This window comes from Saimiri boliviensis, chromosome 5 (genome assembly GCF_048565385.1).
Source record: "Saimiri boliviensis isolate mSaiBol1 chromosome 5, mSaiBol1.pri, whole genome shotgun sequence".
NCBI classification, from domain to species: domain Eukaryota; kingdom Metazoa; phylum Chordata; class Mammalia; order Primates; family Cebidae; genus Saimiri; species Saimiri boliviensis.
Genome location: NC_133453.1, coordinates 137,201,695 through 137,223,202, shown reverse-complemented (window position 1 = coordinate 137,223,202; position 21,508 = coordinate 137,201,695). Strand labels below are relative to the sequence as shown.

The 21,508-nt window shown below is 40.8% G+C and overlaps 1 protein-coding gene across 3 annotated transcripts in view; it reads right to left on the bottom strand.

The window, feature by feature from the left end:
• Nucleotides 1–21,508, bottom strand: part of CHD2 (chromodomain helicase DNA binding protein 2) — a 132,161-nt gene that overhangs the window by 10,154 nt on the left and 100,499 nt on the right. For all 3 annotated transcript variants that reach the window (XM_039479860.2, XM_074400055.1, XM_010349427.3), the window contains 6 exons: nt 19,984–20,112; nt 18,308–18,448; nt 15,869–16,003; nt 11,292–11,470; nt 8,019–8,118; nt 6,262–6,475 (listed from right to left, as the gene is read on the bottom strand). In XM_039479860.2, coding sequence (XP_039335794.1) covers nt 6,262–6,475; nt 8,019–8,118; nt 11,292–11,470; nt 15,869–16,003; nt 18,308–18,448; nt 19,984–20,112 — 898 coding nt within the window. The remainder of the gene's footprint in view (nt 1–6,261; nt 6,476–8,018; nt 8,119–11,291; nt 11,471–15,868; nt 16,004–18,307; nt 18,449–19,983; nt 20,113–21,508) is intronic.

Below are 21,508 nucleotides of genomic sequence, written 5' to 3'. Positions count from 1 at the left end.
CCAAAGAATGCACCATGAAGGAAATGTCCAGCTTAGAAACTGATTGTGTTAATATGATGTGCAGTCAACTAGGGGCTTACATTCACTGTTGATCTGGGCAGATCAGACAACGGCACCACAAATTAAAAAATTTTGGACTACTCACCCTAAGAATTAACAAACAACAACAAAAAGAGACACCTTCTAAACATGCAAAAGATCCCTTGAGGATGGTGCTTCAAATCGAATTGAAGTGAGATTTCTAACAAGGTGTCAAGTGTCTGTGGTTTTGCAGAGATACTTAAAACTCAAGCTAATTCATTTATTTCCAGAGTAACTCAAACAGAGATTTTCTTTCTTCTCAAACCCTCTGTGAGGTAAATCACAGTTTAGGAGGTATTGAGCTATTAAAAAGATGGATGAGGAATCCAGGGTTTAAATAAAAGAATGTAGTTAGTTTAATAAAAAGTTATTTTAAAGGATTCAGAATATAAGGGACATCACATGAAAAACACAAAACCAGCCTAAGACTAGAAAAAAGCCAGTATAACTAATGCAACTAGATCTAAGAACAGGGAAACATTTCCCAATCATTCTGCAAAGTCATTGGCTTTTTTCCCTAAACAAAACGGTAATGAAATAATTTTGAACTATGATTTTTAAGATTAGAGGACACAGAACTTATGCTTCCATGCAGTGTAGCTTATAGCAGAATTATACCTTGCCAAAAGCAATGAGAAATGGAAGATTAAAAAGAATGTGTTTAGGGCAGGTGCAGTGGCTCACGCCTGTAATCCCAGCACTTTGGGAGGTCAAGGCAATTGGATCACTTGCAGTTAGGAATTCAAGACCAGCCTGGCCAACGTGGTGAGACTCTCTCTCTACTTTAAAAAAAAATTAGCCAGGCATGGTGGTGTGTGCCTGTAATGCCAGCTACTCAGGAGGCTGAGGCAGGAGAATCACTTGAACTCTGGAGGCAGAGGCTGCAGTGAGCCGAGATGGCGCCACTGCACTCTAGCCTGGGTGAGAGTGAGACTCCGTCTCAAAAAATAAATAAATAAAAATGTGTTTAAAGGCATCAAGAGTAGCTAAAGCAATCAGTACTAGAAGGACTAAGATTTCACAAAGCAGAAAACCTCAAAGAGATAAGAGATGACGTCTGTCACCACTGAAGAGGTGTGTGATCCTGAGCACCAGCAAGAGGCTAAGGATGTGGGTCTTTCCCAGGCAGGAACCACTGCTGGAGGAACAGAGAACCCCAAGAGCCATTCCAGGTCTTTCTAGGTTAAGGTGATAGTGGAGACCTGAGGGACTTCAGACACATGGCCAGCTTTCCCCTAGGGCATTTGCCAAATCTGCAGGGAGTAGGAGGCCAGCAGGCTCAGCTGAAAACTCCTGCGAAGCAGAGTAGTTCTGGGCGGTGTCATGGTGTTGTTTTAAACTCTTCAACGACCTACTGGAACAGGCCCTTAGGTGAACACTCTGAGCTAAGCTCCAGGGTGGCGGGGACCGAGAGGTGAACTAGACCAAGACACTCACCTCCCACCCTTGTGCCAGGGGAAGAAGGTGCAATTCCTCTCTGGGGTATGGTAGTATCACCTAGAGCTGCTACAATTTTTAAAACACACTGTCCCCCATTTAAACAAAAGTAACTAGAATTGCCGAAAGACAGGACTATATGAATGAAAAACCAAGAGAAAGAAAGCATACAATAAAAAATGACTCACAATAATTCAGATATAGAAGTTGGGGGGGGGAGGCAGAGATTTCTCAGTAACTATGATTAATATTTTTTAAAAAAGAGAAATAGAGGAAGAACTTTTAAAAGCTTGAGACTTATCAGAAGACCAGAATGTATTGTTTTTAATCAAATAAAAATTCTCACCGGGCGCAGTGGCTCAAGCCTGTAATCCCAGCACTTTGGGAGGTCAAGGCAGGTGGATCACGAGGTCAAGAGATTGAGACCATCCTGGTCAACATAGTGAAACCCCGTCTCTACTAAAAATACAAAACATTAGCTGGGCATGGTGGCACGTGCCTGTAATCCCAGCTACTCAGGAGGTTGAGGCAGGAGAATTGCCTGAACCCAGGAGGTGGAGGTTGCGGTGAGCCAAGATCGGGCCATTGCACTCCAGCCTGGGTAACAAGAGTGAAACTCCGTCTCAAAAAATAATAATAGTAATAAATAAATAAATAAATAAAAATTCTCAAAATGATATTTAAAAAAGAATGTAGGCCAGGCGCGGTGGCTCAAATCTGTAATCCCAGCACTTTGGGAGGCCGAGGCGGGTGGATCACGAGGTCGAGAGATCGAGACCATCCTGGTCAACATGGTGAAACCCCGTCTCTACTAAAAATACAAAAAAATTAGCTGGGCATGGTGGCTCGTGCCTGTAATCCCAGCTACTCAGGAGGCTGAGGCAGGAGAATTGCCTGAACCCGGGAGGCGGAGGTTGCGGTGAGCCGAGATCGCGCCATTGCACTCCAGCCTGGGTAACAAGAGCGAAACTCCGTCTCAAAAAAAAATAAAATAAAATAAAAAAGAATGTACACTTCATTTTAATCATTATAGAATAATCTTTATAAAATTAACTTTATACTATGCTTACACACACACACACACATACACACACACACACACACACACATATATATTCATTATATACTTTTTAGATGTTATTCCACATCTTTCTTCTTTTTCCTGGTTAGAAGTAATGAACGGTCACTGTAACTAGTGAAGCAATGGACAACAGACAACTGATTAACTTCCTCCAATCTTGCCCCTCCACTGCTACTGTCCAAAGTTAACTGCTTAAGTCAGATGTGTATGTTTTCACATCTTTCTCTATGCTTGTACAAACACATATTACTGAAAACAGTTTGGCTATTCCTAAAAAGATGAACACAGAAATTCCCCATGAACCAGAAATTCTACTCCTAGGCATACACCTTAAACAATTAAAAGGAGGTACTCAAATACTTATACACAGATTTTTACATTAATACTATTCATGACAGCCAAAAAGTAGAAACAATTCAAATGCCCATCAACAGATGAATAAACAAAATCTGGTGTAGATATACAATGGAATACTACTGTGCCATAAAAAGGAACAAAGTACTGATACATTGTACAATGTGGACGAACCTTACAAAGATTAGGCTAAAGTGAAAAAAGCCAGACACAAAAGGTCACTTATAGTGTAATTCTGTTTATATATGAAATATCCAGAATAAGTAAATCCAGACAGACAGAATACACAGACTGGTAGCTGCCAGGGGCTAGGAGAGGAGAAAATGGAGAGAAACTGCTTAATGGGTATGGGATTTCCATCTGGGGTGACAGAGAAGTTTGAGAGCTAGATAGTAGTGGTCATGCAACACTGTGAACGCACTAAATGGCACTGAACTGTTTACTTACAAAAGTTGACATTTATGTGATGTGAATTTCATGACCAATACATTTAAAAGCACAGGGGTGCTTATTTTTTTTCTCTCTTTTTGTCTGAGACAGGGTCTCTGTCACCAAGGCTGCAGTGCAATGGCGCAATCATGACTCACTGCAGCCTCAAGCCTATCCTAGGCTCAAGAGATCCTCCCACCTCAGCCTCCGAAGTAGCTGGGACTACTGGCATAAGCCACCACACAAGGCTTTTTTGTTTTTAATTTTTTTGTAGATACAAGGTTTCATTATGTGGTCCAGACTCCTGGCCTCAAGCAATCCCCCTGCCTTGGCCTCCCAAAGTGCTGGGAATAATACAAGCACTCGCCACCACACCAAGCCTCCAATTTTTAAAAATCTAAAAAGCAAACTCTTATGTGGATATACTACATAATGAAAGAAGAAAATAATAATAAATTTTTAAGAAGATAAAAAACTCATTCTTTTAACTGAAAATAATACTGAATGCAAATGTTCTATTATTAATTTAACCATTCCCTATTAATAGATGTTGGAGTAACTTCCAGCCTCTGGTCATTTTCATACAGGCATGTTTTCATTTCAGTAGGTCAGACTCTACAAAAAAGGGATTACCATTGTCAGGGAGCTTATGTATTCAGACATTTCAGATTCTTTTCTGAAAAGATTACGGCAATTCACACTCTTAGCAATCAGCGTGTATTTCTCTTTTTAATTTATGCTGATTTGAATGGGTAAACAAATTGGTTAACCTATGGTAGCTTTAATTTATAACTCCCTAGTGGCCAGGCTGGTCATCTTGTCATATTGGCCAGTTGAATTTTGTCTTTTATATGAACTAATTCATAACTTTTGCTCATTTTGATAAGGTCTATAGAGTTTTGTTTTTCCTAACCAAATTTCCAAATTTTTAATTCAATCTGGATTCCTTTGAGTTTTGTTTCAAAACTGCACTTTTTTTTTTTTTTGAGACAGGGTCTCACTCTATCGCCTAGACTGGAGTGCAGTGGCGCAATCTTGGCTCACCACCTCCACCTCCCAGGCCCCAGAACTTCTCCCACCTCAGCCTCCCAAGTAGCTGGGACTATTGCACCACTATGCCCAGCTAGTTTACACTTTTGTAGAGATGAAGTCTCCCTATGCTGCCCAGGCTGTAAAAAAATTTTTAATTGACAATTAAAAATTATATATACTTATTGAGTACAACGCAATGTTATGAAATACATATACACTGTAGAATGGCTGAATCAGCCTAATTAACATCTGCACTACCTCACACACTTTTTTTAGCAAGAACCTTAAAATCTACTCTCACAGCAATTTTCAAAAATATAATACATTGTTATTAACTATAGTCCCCATGTTGTACAACAGATTTCTCAACTTATTGTTCATATCTAACTGAAATTTTATCTCCTCATCAATATCTTCCCAACTCTCCCCTGATCCCTGACCCTGGTAACCACTGTTCTACTCTCTGCTTCTGTGAATTTGACTTTTCTAGATTCCACGTATAAGTGAAAATATGCAGTTTCTCTTTCTGTGCCTCACTTATTTCACTTAACACACATGTCCTCCAGATTCATCCATGTTGTTGCAAATGACAGGATTTCCTTATCTTTAAAGCTGAATTACTATTCCATTGTGTACATAATACATTTTCTTTATTTACTCATCTGCTGATGGGCACTTTCGATGATACCATATCCAGGCTATCATAAAGAATGCTTCAATGAACATGGAAGTGCAGGTATTTCTTCAACGTAACTAATTGCATTTTCATTGAATATATACCCAGTAGTGGGGCTGCTGGGTAATAGGGCAGATCTAGTTGTAATTTTTTGAGGCATCTCTACGTTGTTTTTCCTAACAGCTGCACTAACTTACATTCCCACCAACAACGTGCTGGCTTCCCTCTTCTCCACATCCTTGGCAACACTGACCTTTTGACTTTTTCGTAATAGACATTCTAACAAGTGTGAAGTGATATCTCATTATGAAGTTCCCTGATGATCGTCACACTGAGCATTCTTTCATATACCCGTTGGCCTCTTGTATGTCTTCTTCTGAGGAATGTCTATTCGGGTCCTTTGCCCACTTTCTAATCGAGTATTTCCCTTCTCACTACATAAGGAGCTGAGTTCCCTACCCTGTTTGGATATTATCCCCTTTTCAGATGTATGGTTGGTAATATTTTCCCCTCTTATACAGGGTGTCTCTTCATTCTGATGATTGCCCATTTTTCTATCTGGTTATCGTTCTGTCTCAATTTACAAGAGCTCTTTCAGTGTTAGCAATTTGAACGATTTAACTGTCATACAGAATGTAAATTTCTCCCTCAGTCTTTTTCATTTGTTCATGTTAGCTGGGTTCTTCTTAATCTGAAGTTGAAACAATAATCCTGGGGCCTTGCACAGTGGCTCACACCTGTAATCCCAGCACTTTGGGAGGCCGAGGTGGGTAGATCACGTGAAGCCAGGAGTTTGAGACCAGCATGGCCAACATGGCAAAACCCCATCTCTACTAGAAATTTAAAAATTAGCCAGGCATGGGGGTACACATCTGTAATTCCAGCTACTTGGGAGGCTGAGGCACAAGAATCACCTCAACCCAGGAGGTGGAGGTTGTAGTGAGCCAAGATCGTGCCACTGCACTCCAGCCTGGGTGACAAAGCCAGGCTCAGTCTCAAAAAACATTGGGGGGAATCTTTATTTCATGTTTTCTCTCATTAAGAGAGGACAATAAAGTGTTAGAAAAGAATACAGCACAAAAAGTCCAGCCACTGCCTTTGGAAACTGAAATGACTGTGTGAATGTTTTATTTTTTGGCACCTCTTTTAAAAACTCCACTTAATGACCTACCTGCATTACTGAAGTGTCTCTTGTTGGGGTGACTGTAGTTATCTCTTGGGTGTCCATGCATCTGGGGGCCATGGGAGGCAGGCAAATGAGGCTTCTGAGGGTGAAGGTTATGTGAGGTATGGGACTGAGATATCAGAGAGTCCCGGCTGGAGCCTGAGGCCTCTGGACGAAATGGTTTCTTACCCCCGATCATGTCATCTTTCTTCTTTTGTTCCTACAGAGTAAAAAGAAACCAAAGAAGTTCTAGATCCCAGGCTTAATTCCCCAGAGCAGAATAAAGACCATCTCCTCTAAACCACTCCCTCTTGTCCCTCTTGACTTTTGAACTGCCATTTATTACCTCCTTGCCAAAAACGCTCATAAATTCCACTGTTAGGCTATCGGCTGGGGGAACTCAATGGAATGTATGTTTAGTTTGAGAATTACTGCTAAAGACCTGCAGGAACACACGCAGACCGCTAGATGTCACTGTACAGGGTATGGAACAGGCGCCCAGGGGGGTGGCACTCTAACAGGATCATCTGGGACCACGGAAAACCAAGCCAGCCACAACAAAAAACCCTCAACTGTCCAGTGAAAACTCACTCCTATGCCAAAGTCAGCAAGCTAAATATCTGAATGCTGGAGTAACATTACTCCTTATCACACAAGTCTAATGTCTGATATTTAAAAAAAAAAAAAAAATCACAAAATAAAGTGATCTAAAATCTAACCAGCAAGAGAATTCCTGTTAATAATTTAGCACATATTTTTCTAAGCCCTTTTTTTGTATTCACATAGGTGTTTTTAAACAAAAATATTTGGTATTCATTTTTCATTTAATGGTATTGTGAAAATCTTTCCATGACAAATAACTTATTTCTCCATTATATTTAATGATTGATTGTTTCTCCTCAATGTGGATTTATCATGATCTACTGAATTTTTTTTTTTTTTGAGACAGTCTCACTCTGTTAACCAGGCAGGCATGCAGTGGCGCAATCTCAGCACACTGCAACTTCCACCTCCTCATGCAATCCTCCCACCTCAGCCTCCCAAAGAGCTGGGGCTATAGGCCTGTGCCACCCCGCCCAGCTAATATTTGTAGTTTTTGTAGAGATGAGGTTTCACCATGTTGGCCAGGCTAGTCTCAAAGTCTTGGCCTCAAGTGATCCGCCCACCTCAGCCTCCCAAAGTGCTGGTATGACAGGCACGAGCCACAGCTCCCAGCCATATTGGCCTCCGCATCCACACCAGGCATGCCGCCCCCGCGGCCTCCACACCCACCCCGGGAGCCGCCTGTGCAGCCTCCTCCATGTCGCTTCTGCAACCATCCCCTACTCCAAAGGAGAGGCAACTTCTGAGCACCTCTCACAAGTGAGTAGCAGGATCGCTTACATGCAAAAGCTGGAAGGACAGCAAGTAGATGGCCCAGAAAAGAAGAGAAAAAGTATTTTCTGCCCACCACCCTACTGCTTCTTAGAAGCCACATCTATAAGCTACGGTAAGACATGTGCGGAAGAACAATGCACATGGAAGAAGAAAACATCTGGTAAGCAAATGATTCCAGGACATAGAAACACAAGGTAAACAGCATCCGAATCTCAACAATGTTAGGCTCCAATACACTGGCTATTTCACCCATCTGGTCTTGTTTGACTACTAGCACCAGCAGTAACCCATGATCATCTCCCCATGGAAAAACAATAATTAGGAAATGTTTCTGTGGAATTGGTTTGTATTTGTTTGTATGAATTAGGATTGAATTTCTATTTTACCTCCTCTTCTTGAGACCTTTTCTTATGAGCCATCTTATATAGCTTATGTAGTTTTCGAGCATCAAATTCTGTAAACTTGGAAACAAAAATCCATAGGTTCCTTAAAACAACAAAAAAAAGTTCTGGTGAATTATAGAATTGGAAAAGCAACTTTTTACTCTCTTCATGGACGGCAAGCTATTACATTTTGCTGTGGTATACTCCCCTAAGCATAGAAATTAAGTTACAGAAATATCACCTCAGGTATTTGCATTAATCATACAGTAAATCCCAACTTAATGTTGTCAATATGTTCTTGAAAACTGCAACTTTAAGTGAAACAATATTTTTTCTCTTCAATGTTATAATGAAAGAAAGCTGAAGGAAACGTTATCTGAGGACTTACTACACACACCTTTATATGCTTCTGCCAAAGAATCTCACAGAGGGATTCAGAGACTAAGGCTCTGCCAATGCCTAAACTCCTCTAAATGTGTATCAATGACAACCTGGACTCCAGTCCTCGAAGCTTTCCTCCACTATCCCCACGTTCTGTACTCTGTCACAAACACATCAGCACCACTATCTCCCAGGCTATGGCCTCCATTCAGGTGGTCATCTCTGTGCTGCTGCCCCTCCTTCCTCCCAGCTGTCACCACCACAACCTTTCATTTCTTCCTTAACACTTGCAGTGACTTCTTCCCTCCAATTCTATTGTGTTCACACTAGCACGGTGTTACCGCCCAACAGGGGAATGATATGGTAAGTAGGTGTTTAGAAAGAGGAAGCACAGGCAGTCAAGTGAGCCAGAGAAAGGAGTCTCAGGTCTTCTCAAACTCCCCAACAAGCAGTTTCACCACAGTTTGCCACTGAGAGGACACCGGACCCGTACAGGCTCCCGAACAAGCAAACCTGCTGCATCTTCTTAGCAAACTGCCTTTAAACCCTGAACACCACCCAGTCCCCTCCCTGGCCCACTTGCAAGCCTTTGCTGAAACCCGAGAACTCTGTTCATCTCAGCAATTCGACTCAGGTCATCTGCGCTCCGTTCAAGGGCACCTGCCTGCCTCTCAGAAGGCCTTCCTTCCCGACTGCTCTTCAAGCACTTCCTTCTCAGCACTTCCACTGTATCTGCTCTTGCATCTGCCGTATCACAATGAACGGTTTCTCCGGAGGCTTACCTTGTACTACCTTTCTGACCTGTAAAGGGCGAGGACCTTATAAACTACGGCTAGCCAGGATCACAGTGCCTGGCACATTTAAAGACGGACCTGTTCACTGGGATGACCTTTTGCTATCTTCTAATCGGGTTAAACTTAAAAGGAAAAAAAGAGGGGCAAATGCCACTAGGTAAAGGGTTAAATTTAAAAAGAAAAAAAAAAAAAAGCCAGATGCCACTAGGTAAAGAAAGAAGCTGGTAACAGTGTTAAGGGGGGGGAAAAGTACCATTTCAAAAATTAAATCTTTTCTTTCTAAGTGTGAACCATGCTGTGGACACCATCATGCAGAAGTTTTCTTAAGTCCACTTTTCACTCAGAAACCAATCCTCTGAGATTGGATGTGTTATACAAAGATAATCACATTACCCATTAACTATACAAGTTCAAAGTAACTGTGGTTATGTACAAACAAGCACATGTACTCTCTGGATCTAAAATAAAATAGAAATGAAGTAGATGTGCTTTATGGAAAGAGATATAATATTAAATTGCCTTTTAGAATTTCCAGTCATGGCTGGACACAGTGGCTTACACCTGTATTCCCAGCACTTTCAGAGGCCAGGGTGGGCAGATCACCTGATATTAGGAGTTCAAGACCAGCCTGGTCAACATGATGAAACCCCGTCTCTACTAAAAACACAAAAACTAGCCGGGCATGGTGGCACATGCCCATAATCCCAGCCACTTGGGAGGCTCAGGCAGGAGAATCGCTTGAACCCAGGAAGCAGAGGGTGCAGTGCAAAGATTGTGCCACTGCACTCCAGCCTTGGGGATAGAGTGATAGAGTGAGACTCCGTTTCATACTTTAAAAAAAAAAAAAAAAAAAAGGTGCGGGGGGAGAAAGACATAAAAAAGATTTTCCAGTCACGTTTTCTTAAAATATCCAAAGTGGTTGTGGATATATATCCAGCAATCCCACTATGGGCATCTACCCCAGGGAAAAGAAATCATTCTTTTGATTTTATCAAAAGATGAAAAAGACACTTACACTCACATGTTTGTAGCAGCACAATTCACAAATGCAAAAATAAGGAACCAGCCTAAATACCCATGAACCAACAAGTGGATAAAGAAAATGTGGTATATACATCCCATGGAATACTACTCAGCCATAAAAAGGAGTAAAATAAAATAATGGCATTTGCAGCAATCTGGATGGAGCTGGAGACCATTGTTCAAAGTGAAATAACTCAGGAATGGAAAAGCACACACAGGATGCAAAGGCATAAGAATGATGTAATGGACTCTGGCAGAGGGGCTGAGGGATAACAGACTCCACATTGGATGCAGTGTGCACCACTCGGGTGACAGGTGCATCACAATCTCAGAAATCACCACTAAAGAGCTTACTCATGGAGCCAACCACCACCTGTTCCCTTAAAACTATTGAAATTAAAAAAAAAAATTTAAGTGGATATGTAAAGGAACATTTATAGACCATGATGCCTTACAAACTGAAGTTCTAGACTGACTGCTTTAATCCAAATTACTACTTAAATTATTAAGGAAGGCCATGAGAACAGAAAACTCACAGTTCTTGTGGTTTTAACCTTTGTTTCACCACATGTTGGTACAGAACCAACCCATCAGTTGCATTAGATACAGTAATATCTGAGTATCTGGATATCAACCTGACATGGGTAAAGAAGTTAAGACCAGATGATTTCTCATCCTAACCCAGGCGTCCCCAAACTTTTTACACAGGGGGCCAGTTTACTGTCCCTCAGACCGCTGGAGGGCCGCCACATACTGTGCTCCTCTCACTGACCACCAATGAAAGAGGTGCCCCTTCCTGAAGTGCGGCGGGGGGCCGGATAAATGGCCTCAGGGGGCCGCATGCGGCCCGCGGGCCGTAGTTTGGGGACACCTGTCCTAACCCTTCAAAAGGCTGGTCTCAGAGGAATGGCCTATATCATGGAAAGGAAGTTTAAAGTCTGCAGGTATGTTGCCAATAAATGAGTTTTGCTGGGAAAAGGGTTTCTTAGGCAGCTATGCTACCTTTTATTAAACAAAAACAGAATCTGCTCCCATACTCAGTCAAATCAAACTGGGCAGACAAGGCCTAAGCGGTTACCTCCTCCAGAGTTTGATGTGCTCCTGATCTGAGTAGGCTTTAAGGCACTCGGCTATTCGGTCTCCGATTTTCAGTAGGCAGTTCCGGGTATGTTCCAGCTGTTCTTGCACGTTGAGCCCCTTGTCAGGTTTGTCCAGCTGTTTCAGGGCCTTTTTCACAGGCCTCATCCTCTCCTTACACTGCAACAGGACAACAGAATAAAGATATAAACAATCGGCAGAAAATAAGTCTGGTCCTTTGCTTACTGTGCCCTTAATGAAAACATGACCCACCCCATGCCATCCAATTGCTAGAAGAAGGGTGGGTAAAGCCAGTGCGGTGGAACAAGTGTAAGTACTGAAGTCAGAAAACCCTGAGGGTGCAGTGCCAGCCCCATCGCTCAAAGTTCTGTGATAACTCTTCACGCCTTACTTAACCTCTCTGAATACTGCGTTCTCAGCTGCAAGAGAAGCATGATATGCCTACATGCCCATTTTTAAGATCCAATAAGCAGCAGTATTATAGACCTAACCTGAAATTCTCCCACCACAAACTGTCTAAAAATAAAGGATAAAATATTTACAAATCCTTTAGGCTTGAAAGAAAGCAAGAAAAAGGCTTCTAGATAAAGATGGTAAATAGACAAGAATCTTTTTTCTCTGCCTCCCGAGTCCCACTAAAACAATGGTAAAGGGACTGTCCTTAAAAAAGACCAGCTCACAAAGACAGAGAAAACAAGAGAGAAGACAACAGCAACAAAATATTGGCAGCATGGAAAATGACAAGACAGACCTAAGAAAATGAAATCCAAAGCCAGGAGTGAAGGGAGCCAAGAACTAACCTAACTAACATGGCAAAATTCCCCCCAAAGGCCAGGTATCTTCAGAAGTAGGGATGGGGGCTAAAATGAGGAGCAGTTTAAAAACTGCTTAAGAAGTAACAGATACCCAGATTCATAAGACACACAGATCTCTAATTCCACACAGCAACAAACATGAAGACTTATTTTCCAGAAAAGGATAAAAGAACCTCTGAGCTGGACTACAGAGGCATGGATGCGGGGCGAGCCTACCACACTGAAAACAGGATTAAGTGAGCATGTGAGCACATTCACATAGGATAAGCCACCACTCAAGTCTTCCGCCTATCAGATTCCAGAATGCAAGAGCCAGGCCTTCTCCCTCCGGAGAGTAAGAGGTCTGGGACATTCTTCACAAAATGTGACCACTCCACAGGAAAAACCAAATGATGCTGACTATCCCCTGGAAGTTTCCACTAGACCACCCTGTAGTGAAAATGTTCAAAGTTGTTTAGTCCCAGACTATTAAATATGAGCGGACAACCAAGGATCAGCAGAGCCATCAAGCAAAGTATGTACCATGAATGATGGAAAACAGAGACGTAGAAAAACAATCGAGAGCATGGAGAGAAGATATCTTGGGAATAAATCATGTGAAACAAAGTTGAAGGAATCTCCCAGAAAGTAGAGTAAAAAGCAGAAATGGAAAACTTTAAAAGACAGAATTAGGGACCAATATCCAAAATTCAATATCCATAAACAAAAAATTCCATAAAGGTAAAACTGACAACTTAGAGAAAACTACCATGGTATAATTCAAGAAAATTTCACAGAATAGTGTAGGACATGTCTGTCAGCCACTGAGTATCTGGCACAACGAACTAAGTAAGACACGTGGTCATGACATTTTAGAATAATGAAAACTCTACAAACTTCCATCACTTTGTGGTCATTTCCACAGCTATATACTTACATCTATGCCTTTTTCGGTGTTATACCTCAGTTTTAAAAAAGGACAAAGTTTAAAATATACCAAAAACTAAAAGACAACTGTAATGACTATAAAAAATAAAAGATTAGTATTAAGAATGTAAAAAAGAATTCCTACAGAAAAAGTAAGAGAGAGAAATGTTCAAAATAGGTCAGTTTTGAATAACTGAATAGGCAATCGCAGGGAACATGAATGACCACTAAAATACAAAAATAAATGTCCAACGACCTTCAGTGTTTCATAGCTCTGAGATTAGCAAAAATTACCAACCGTTAACTGAGAAATTACCACTGTTTCTAAAACTGGTAAGCAATCGGAACTTGAATTCGTTGCTAAAATTAATGCAATCTCTACAACTGCTTTCAAGAGTAATTCAGCTATCTAAAAAAGTGGCAGACGTGCACACCTAATGAATGACCTAGCAGTTTTACTCAAGTCATACACTCTAGAGAAGCTCTCACTTGTATGGTACAAGAAAATATGTGCAGTAATTTCACTGTAGCCTATGTGTAGCAGCAAATATTTGGAAAAATCCTGACGTCCACCAATACGAAAAGGAATAAATTATGGCCGGGCATGGTGGCTCATGCCTGTAATCCCAGCACTTTGGGAGGCCGAGGTGGGTGGATCACCTGAGGTCAGGAGTTTGAGACTAGCCAGGCCAACATGGTGAAACCCTGTCTCTACCAAAAATTTTAAAATTAGCTGGGCTTGGGGATGTGCACCTGTAATCCCAGCTACTCCAGAGGCTGAGACAGGAGAATCTCTTGAATCCAGGAGGCGGAGGTTGCAGGGAGCCCAAATTGCACCACTGCACTCCAGCCTGAGCAACAGAATGAGACATTGCCTCAAAAACAAAACAAAACAGAAGAACAGAAAAACCAAAAAAAAAGGAAAAAATTGTGAAAGAATAAACTGTGAAATAACATGAAATTTAAATGAGAGCAATTATTATTAACATATATAAATCTCAAAGATGTGACTGCTAAGAGAGTAACAGCAAGTTACAGGATACCCAAGTGTGCCAATTACAGTTTTAAGACACGGAAATCAATCGTCTGTGCTGTTTGTATGTGAGAGGCTACGTGACATAATGGTTATGGACCGAAGCTCTCACACCAAACTGCCTGGGTCAAAACTGTGTTCTCTGCTTCAGCTGTGTGACATAGAGCAAATCACTTAACTCTCTTTATTTTATTTTTAAATATGTACAATGGAAACACTAACCTACCTGACAGGATTGTTGTGGAAAAACATATATAAAGCACAAGAACAGTAACTGGCTATTTATGTGAGCTATTATCATCTTTACAGACATAAGCAGTAGAACTCTAGAACCACACATAAGCGTAAAAATTGAATTTAGAATCACAGTTACATCTGTGAGATAAGAAAGAGAAAAAGAGCACAAGTTGAGAGGGAGGAACACCAAAGGACTCAGCTTTATATTGTGAGTCTTAAAAAATTCAGATTTGACAAAGCTTCATGGTATATTTATCAATGCCTATTACATCCCTGAAATTCCTCTACATCCTTTAAAGATTTCATAATATAAAAACAGGATTAAATGAGTCACTTGTAAGAGCATTTTTTAAATGTCATATTAACACAGAACATTAGATATCATTTTCTCTTACAAGCAGTCAGATAACACTACAAAACAGATTGGTTAGCTGGCTATGTAATTAGCTTATTTATTCAATTTACTCATATGTTGATATACTTCTAGCATAAATGGGCTTTATATAAAACATAATACTTGTCCTCAGAGAGCTCACAGGCAAAAGAGACTTAAGAAGACTGAGAAGTGCAAAGAAAACAGTATCTATCTACATACGTGTTTAAGTTGAAGTCAAAAGACAGAGGTTACAGGACACAGTATCTATATACATATGCATATAGGTTTACAGAACTTAGAGAAGGAGGCCAAAAGGGAGAGGTTACTAGACAGGGCTAACAGGGGCCTTTGCTGTCACAGGACAGGAGTATTCTCAAGTTGGGAAGAAGGCAGCTTTTTCTTTCAGCCTGAATAAGCTGTCTGAGTGAACTGATTTGTGGAAGTACGGGGAGCAGAGACCAGAGAGGTGCAGAAGGGATAGGGGACACACTGAAATCTATACTTGCAGCTCCAGCAAGGGGCAGAGGGGCCTTGAGGACACACCGGCCCCCATCCAATCCTGGCAAGACTTGGTCCATGCACTCACTCCCCAGCGCCTTGTCCTCCCCTCTTCTCCTGTTACCTTTCATTCTTTCTTCAGAACCCAACTCAAACATCACTGTCTTCAACAAGCCCTCCTGGCATCCCCTGACTAGGTCAAATCCCCTTCTCACAGGATCTCGACAGTATGCACTGTCTCCTCCAGAGCCCTGTCACAGGAGCACCAACATGATTTGTGTATTTATCAAACTCCCCTACTCAAATGTACAGTTTACAAGGATAAAAACAGTTATCTATTCAACATGGTAACTCTGGGGGCTGGAACACAGATAACATTCAATCAATATTTGCTCAGTGAACACTTCTCTTTCCCAAATGCCTCTAAGGGCCCTTATAGCCTTTCTTTACTAAGAGCACAAGACATGAAATCCATTCCTTAAACCTCCCCCTCAACAGAAGACATGACAATCTCTTCCTGCCAGCCTGTTTAAAAGCACATGGTCTTCAGAAATTGTAAGCAACATGTTTCCAAAGTAATGTACCACTGCTTAGCTCAACTGAAGCTCTGGCTGGACCTATAAATATAAAAGGCAGAGCCACAGCAGGCACCATGGCTGCAGACACTGGCATTGCCCAATTTCAAGACTTACTATGCTGAATGTCTCCTGGTCCAGATCATCATCCTCATCCTCTCCAATGGGGACAGGTTCACTTCCTGCTGTAATATGGACAGGACCCTGAGATCGCTTTGATTTACTCGAAGATTTGGCATCACCACTTTTAGGCTTTTAAAAAAGAGTTACAAGGAGTCATTGTCATTTGTGCAATCCTGCTGTGCAATTTGGATTTCTTACCTATGATGTGTTATTACGGTGGGTAAATATGATGTTCTCAGTTTATTTTTTAAAAAGTAAAAAAAATTCTGAAACGTCCTGAAGACAGACCTATCTGACTGGCAGCTTACGCACACATTATTCCTATTTCCATCTCTAAATGTACCCAATTATAACTTCAGTTTCATCAGCGTGAATTTTGAGCTTCTACTCCTTCATCCATAAAATGCACAGAAATGTCATCAAAAGGTTAAGACTGTAAACTGGCAGAACTCTTCTAGAGTATCATATAGCAATTTTTAGTAACAGCATACCCTTTGATCTAGGAATTTGTATTAACTAAATTATTGTAAACGAAATCTATATAAATCTCAAAATTGGCCAGGCATGATGGCTCACGCCTGTAATCCCAGCACTTTGGGAGGCCAAGGCGGGCGGATCATGAGGTCAGGAGATCGAGACCATCCTGGCCAACATGGTGAAACCCCATCTCTACTAAAATACAAAAATTTAGCCAGGTGTGATGGCACGAACCTTTAGTCCCAGCTACTCGGGAGGCTGAGGCAGGGCAATCACTTGAACCCAGGAGGCGGAGTTTGGAGTGAGCTGAGATCACGCCACTGCACTCCAGCCTGGCAATAGAGCATCTCCCTCCACCAAAAAAATTAAAAATCTCAAAATTATATTGAAGGAAAGTTTGCAGAAGGATATATAAAATGACTTCATGTACATTTTTAAGCATAAAGTATGCTTTTTTTTATAGTTATATGGATATATACTATAATATGTACTACAAATATAAAAACATGAATAGTAAGGTTTCTAACCCACTTCACAGCAGTGGTCATGGGGAGAACAGTGGAAGAGTAATCAAATCAGGGAAAAGGAACAGGGGGTAGGTAGTTTCAACAGTATCAGTCACATGTTAATGAAATACAAAAGATATCAGCAATCCCGCCCACCTCCGAGCCAAAAAAAGCCACTTAAAGTAAACATGAAAAAATGTTAATAACAGTTGTGACGCCTGGAGAGTGGATAAACAGATGTTTGGTAAAACTGTTCTTTGTGTTTTTATTTTTTTAATATTTTACTTTAAGAATGTCTTTCTGTGGGAGCACAAACGCACAGGTTATTTGTCACACTATGGTCTCTTAACATCAAAAATTAGAAAGTATTTCAAAATGGGAAATTCAAATTGCTTCTAACATGTTACAGCTAAACAGAATCCTCCCCAACTATTAAAAATAATTTATTATTATTTTTTGCGACAAGATCATGGTCTGTTACCCAGGCTGGAGTGCAATGTGACGCCCACGGCTCACTGCAGCCTCAAGCTCCTGGGCCTAAGAATCCTCTCACCTCTCCCTCCCAAGTAACTGGGTCCACAGGCATATGCCACCACGCCCGGTGAGATTTTTGTTTTTATTTTGCAGAGATGAGGTCTCCCTATACTGCCAAGGCTGTAAAAATGATTTTAGCATTTATTCACTTGGCAAGTTGTGATATACTGCTTAGAGAGGAGAAAAGACTACCCAAAGAGCCTAATCTGATTTTTATATTTGTACTTAATATGTTTATTTTATATTTAATAATATAAAATTTCAAAGTAAGATAAAAATTTTGAAATAAAAGTTTCAAAGGCACTCATCAAGAAATCTACTAGAGTTAGCCTGGATGTTAGAATTTTAGCAGTTGTTTTGTTTTGGCAATGATTAAGGATTAATTGTAAATACTACGTTCAGAGGTCAACAGACATTGTAACACTGTACCAAATTCTGTGGTTTAGAATGAGCTTCATAAAACCCATAATGTAAAGGATATAATAGCAAGGCTTGTCATCCATTCATATTCCAGTAACTCTCGCTAATATTTGTTTTTGACTCAAACTCTTCAAGTATTCAAATCCACTTTTGGATTGTGCCCCTCTAATAAGAATCTGAGAACATATTTTGTATTTACATGTAAATGCAGATTTCTCTCACCTGTCCTATCGCATTCAAACACTCTCCCTGAAATACGTAATAAAAGACCAGGTAAAGGCCTTATTTTTTAAAGAACACCCCAAACTTGCAGGTTCCCCTGTCTCTGTGAGGACAGGTGCAGGTATCCATCCCATCAACAGTCCCACCCATCTTTCTCAGACATACCCATCAGAAGATGACCATTCCAGGGCCCTCAAATCTCATTCTACTTCTAAATCTAAACGGGGAACTGCAAAGACTGTGGATGTCTCCATGAACAGGAGGGCACCATTACCTTCTCTTTCTTATCTTTCGACTTCTTCCTTTCCTTGTCCCCTTCTTTGTCTTTCCTAGAACTCATTTGTTTCTCCTTGTTCTCCTTGTTCTCTTTCTTCTTCTGTTTTTTTTTCATTGGACTTTTTTCCAAGCCATCATCCTAGAAAACAAAATGGGGCTATGAACTTTTGCTACCAATTTTATACCTACTTATGTCCTTTCCAGAGAAAGCAACACTGCCTCCAGTGGTTCATCACTATCTATACTTAGGAGGTTGTTTTCAGGGCCGGGCGCGGTGGCTCAAGCCTGTAATCCCAGCACTTTGGGAGGCCAAGGCGGGTGGATCACGAGGTCAAGAGACCAAGACCATCCTGGTCAACATGGTGAAACCCTGTCTCTACTAAAAATACAAAAAAATTAGCTGGGCATGGTGGTGTGTGCCTGTAATCCCAGCTACTCAGGAGGCTGAGGCAGGAGAATTGCCTGAGCCCAGGAGGCGGAGGTTGCGGTGAGCCAAGATCGCGCCATTGCACTCCAGCCTGGGTAACAAGAGCAAAACTCCGTCTCAAAAAAAAAAAAAAAAAAAAAAAAAGAAGGTTGTTTTCAGACAAATAGCCTCAAGGAACTCAGACAAGTCTAAACTTAATAGTAATCACCAGTTAAAACTGTAGAGGTAGAAGCTTTTTACTGATAACCTTTCATTTAATTCTCATTGCAACCCTTCAACTTAAGTTTTATCATCCTCATTTCACAGATGGAAACTGAGTACCAAAGAGATTATATTCCTGTATACAGTCAGCTAGTAACTTATCAGGTTGCTAGTATTTAAATTTATGTATGTAATGGCCAGGCGCAGTGGTTCACGCTTATAATTCCAGCACTTTGGGAGGCTGAGGCAGGCAGATCTTCTGAAGTCAGGAGTTTGAGACTAACCCAGCCAACGTGGTAAAACACCGTCTTTCTAAAAATACAAAAATTAGCCAGGCGTGGTAGTGGGTGCCTGTAATCCCAGCTACTCAGGAAGCTGAGGCAGGAGAATCGCTTGAACCCAGGAGATGGAGGCTGCAGTGAGCCAACATCACACCAATACACTCTATTCTGGGCAGAAGAGCAAGACTCTGTCTCAAAAACATAATACATAAATAAATGTATGTACATACATATGACTCAAATCCACACTAGTTCCTGTACCCACTACTGATCCTCTTGGAGCTAATCTCCAAGTACAATTACACTTTCAGAAATCCAATAAAGTTGTACCTGAAACAGCACACTAAGTGATACCAATTTACTATTCACTTTATTTAGACCAGAGGTTACCCGCTGGCAAGCCAAACCTGACCCCAGGAATTATGTTAATGGAACTCCGTAGCAGCTGCCCCCTTTACATAGGCAGGAGCTCCCTGGTTAACCACAGTCCTGACCACTCCTGCTCATTCCCAAGAATGAGTCTATGTGTAAATCACCATTTATCATTAAAATATTCAGAGTCCCCTTCATTTACTTCCATTATGTACAAATTTGCAGTTGCTGACAAACTATATTCCTCTCTGACAGATTAAACAAAAACTTACACATTCTATTTCCATTTAATCTACTTGTAAACCAAATACTCTTCAGATGATTCTATTCCAGGGGCAGAGTAAGTATAGCTAAAATAAATAAATAACCCTTAACCGAAACCCCACTTCATACTTTGACTTCTCCCTCTTCTGATGGGTTATCTGAATGCCTGGGAGATGAAAGCTCAACTCCATGCTCCTCTTTCAGCCTGGGCACTTTGTTTTCCTTCTTTACCCGAGGCTTCCGCTTCTTTAATTTGGTCTGGAAAAGGAGAGAGAATGAAGATTAAACTACAAATCAAGACCCTCAAAAGCATAACCAAACAACATGATGACTCTTTAAAGCAGTAGCGGCCATATAGTTCAAACAAGAAAACAGCAAAGAAATCAAAAGACTGCAACTCATTTTACAAAACCAAACCAAAACAAAAAACCTGTAGGCCTTATATATAGCCTATACCACATTAGAATATCCATATTCCTTTTCTTCCCACCAAGACGGAGTCTTGCTCTGTCACCCAGGCTGGAGTGTAGTAGTGCCATCTCACCTCATTGCAACCTCTGCCTCCTGGGTGTAAGCAATTCTCCTGCCTCAGCCTCCCTAGCAGCTGAGACTACAGGCGTGTGCCACCACACCTGGCTAATCTTTTTGTATCTTTAGTAGAGATGGGTTTTTGCCATGTTGGCCAGGCTGGTTTCAAACTCCTGATCTCAGGTGATCTGCCCACCGCCTCCCAAAGTGCTGGGATTAAAGGCGTGAGCCACCTCACCATCCAAAATATCCATATTCCTTAAACCTACTGATTCCATAATTTTGGAATCCATCCTAAAGATACATTTAAAAAAAAAGAAAAGGAAAATTACTCTGTGTACAAAGACACACATAAAGATAATATATTAAAGACATAATAATAACATTTTAAAACCTGAAAGCAAGTTATATATAATAAGGAAAAGGTTAAAATACTATTTACTTGCCTAATCAAATATGATCTAATCTGCCTTTCCAGAGCCTAGCACATAATATATTGCATACTCAACATACAATATGAAGAATGAGACTTACAACACTATTACTTGAAAAAAAATGAGATGTGAGACTATGGGTTTTTTCCCCTAAAATTTGCTTTGCTTATAATAATACAAGGAAATTGATATAAATGCCAGAGCTGCAAGAGCACTTAAAAGAACAAGCACACACAGGCTGCTGGTACAGGGTGCAACTTGCATTTCTTAACTGAGATTCCATCTTTCTGGGTCTGAACTAAAATTATAAATTGGGAAAATAAAAGAAGACAAAGCTCAGGTGAGTTCACTGAGAATTTTATTGGAATTTCACACAGCAAGTAAGTTCTGGTTTCTGAATTAGCTGTGGATTCCAACTGTCGATTTTATCTCTGGGATCCATTATTACAAGTATCACGGAGTTAGATATAACAATAGGCCAATCCATAGGTATTCAATGCAGGAACTGGAACTATGTTCCAAAGCTGAGAAAGCAGGATAAATAAACAATAATGGTATGTGTGGAATAGTGGGACTGGGGAGCTAAGAGGATTATTCTGAGGCAACATTTCAGAAGAAAGGGTTTGTGAGAAAGTCACCAAGATGTTATGGTCTTAGGAGTATTTCTATTATTACCAACTAAACAATTATCA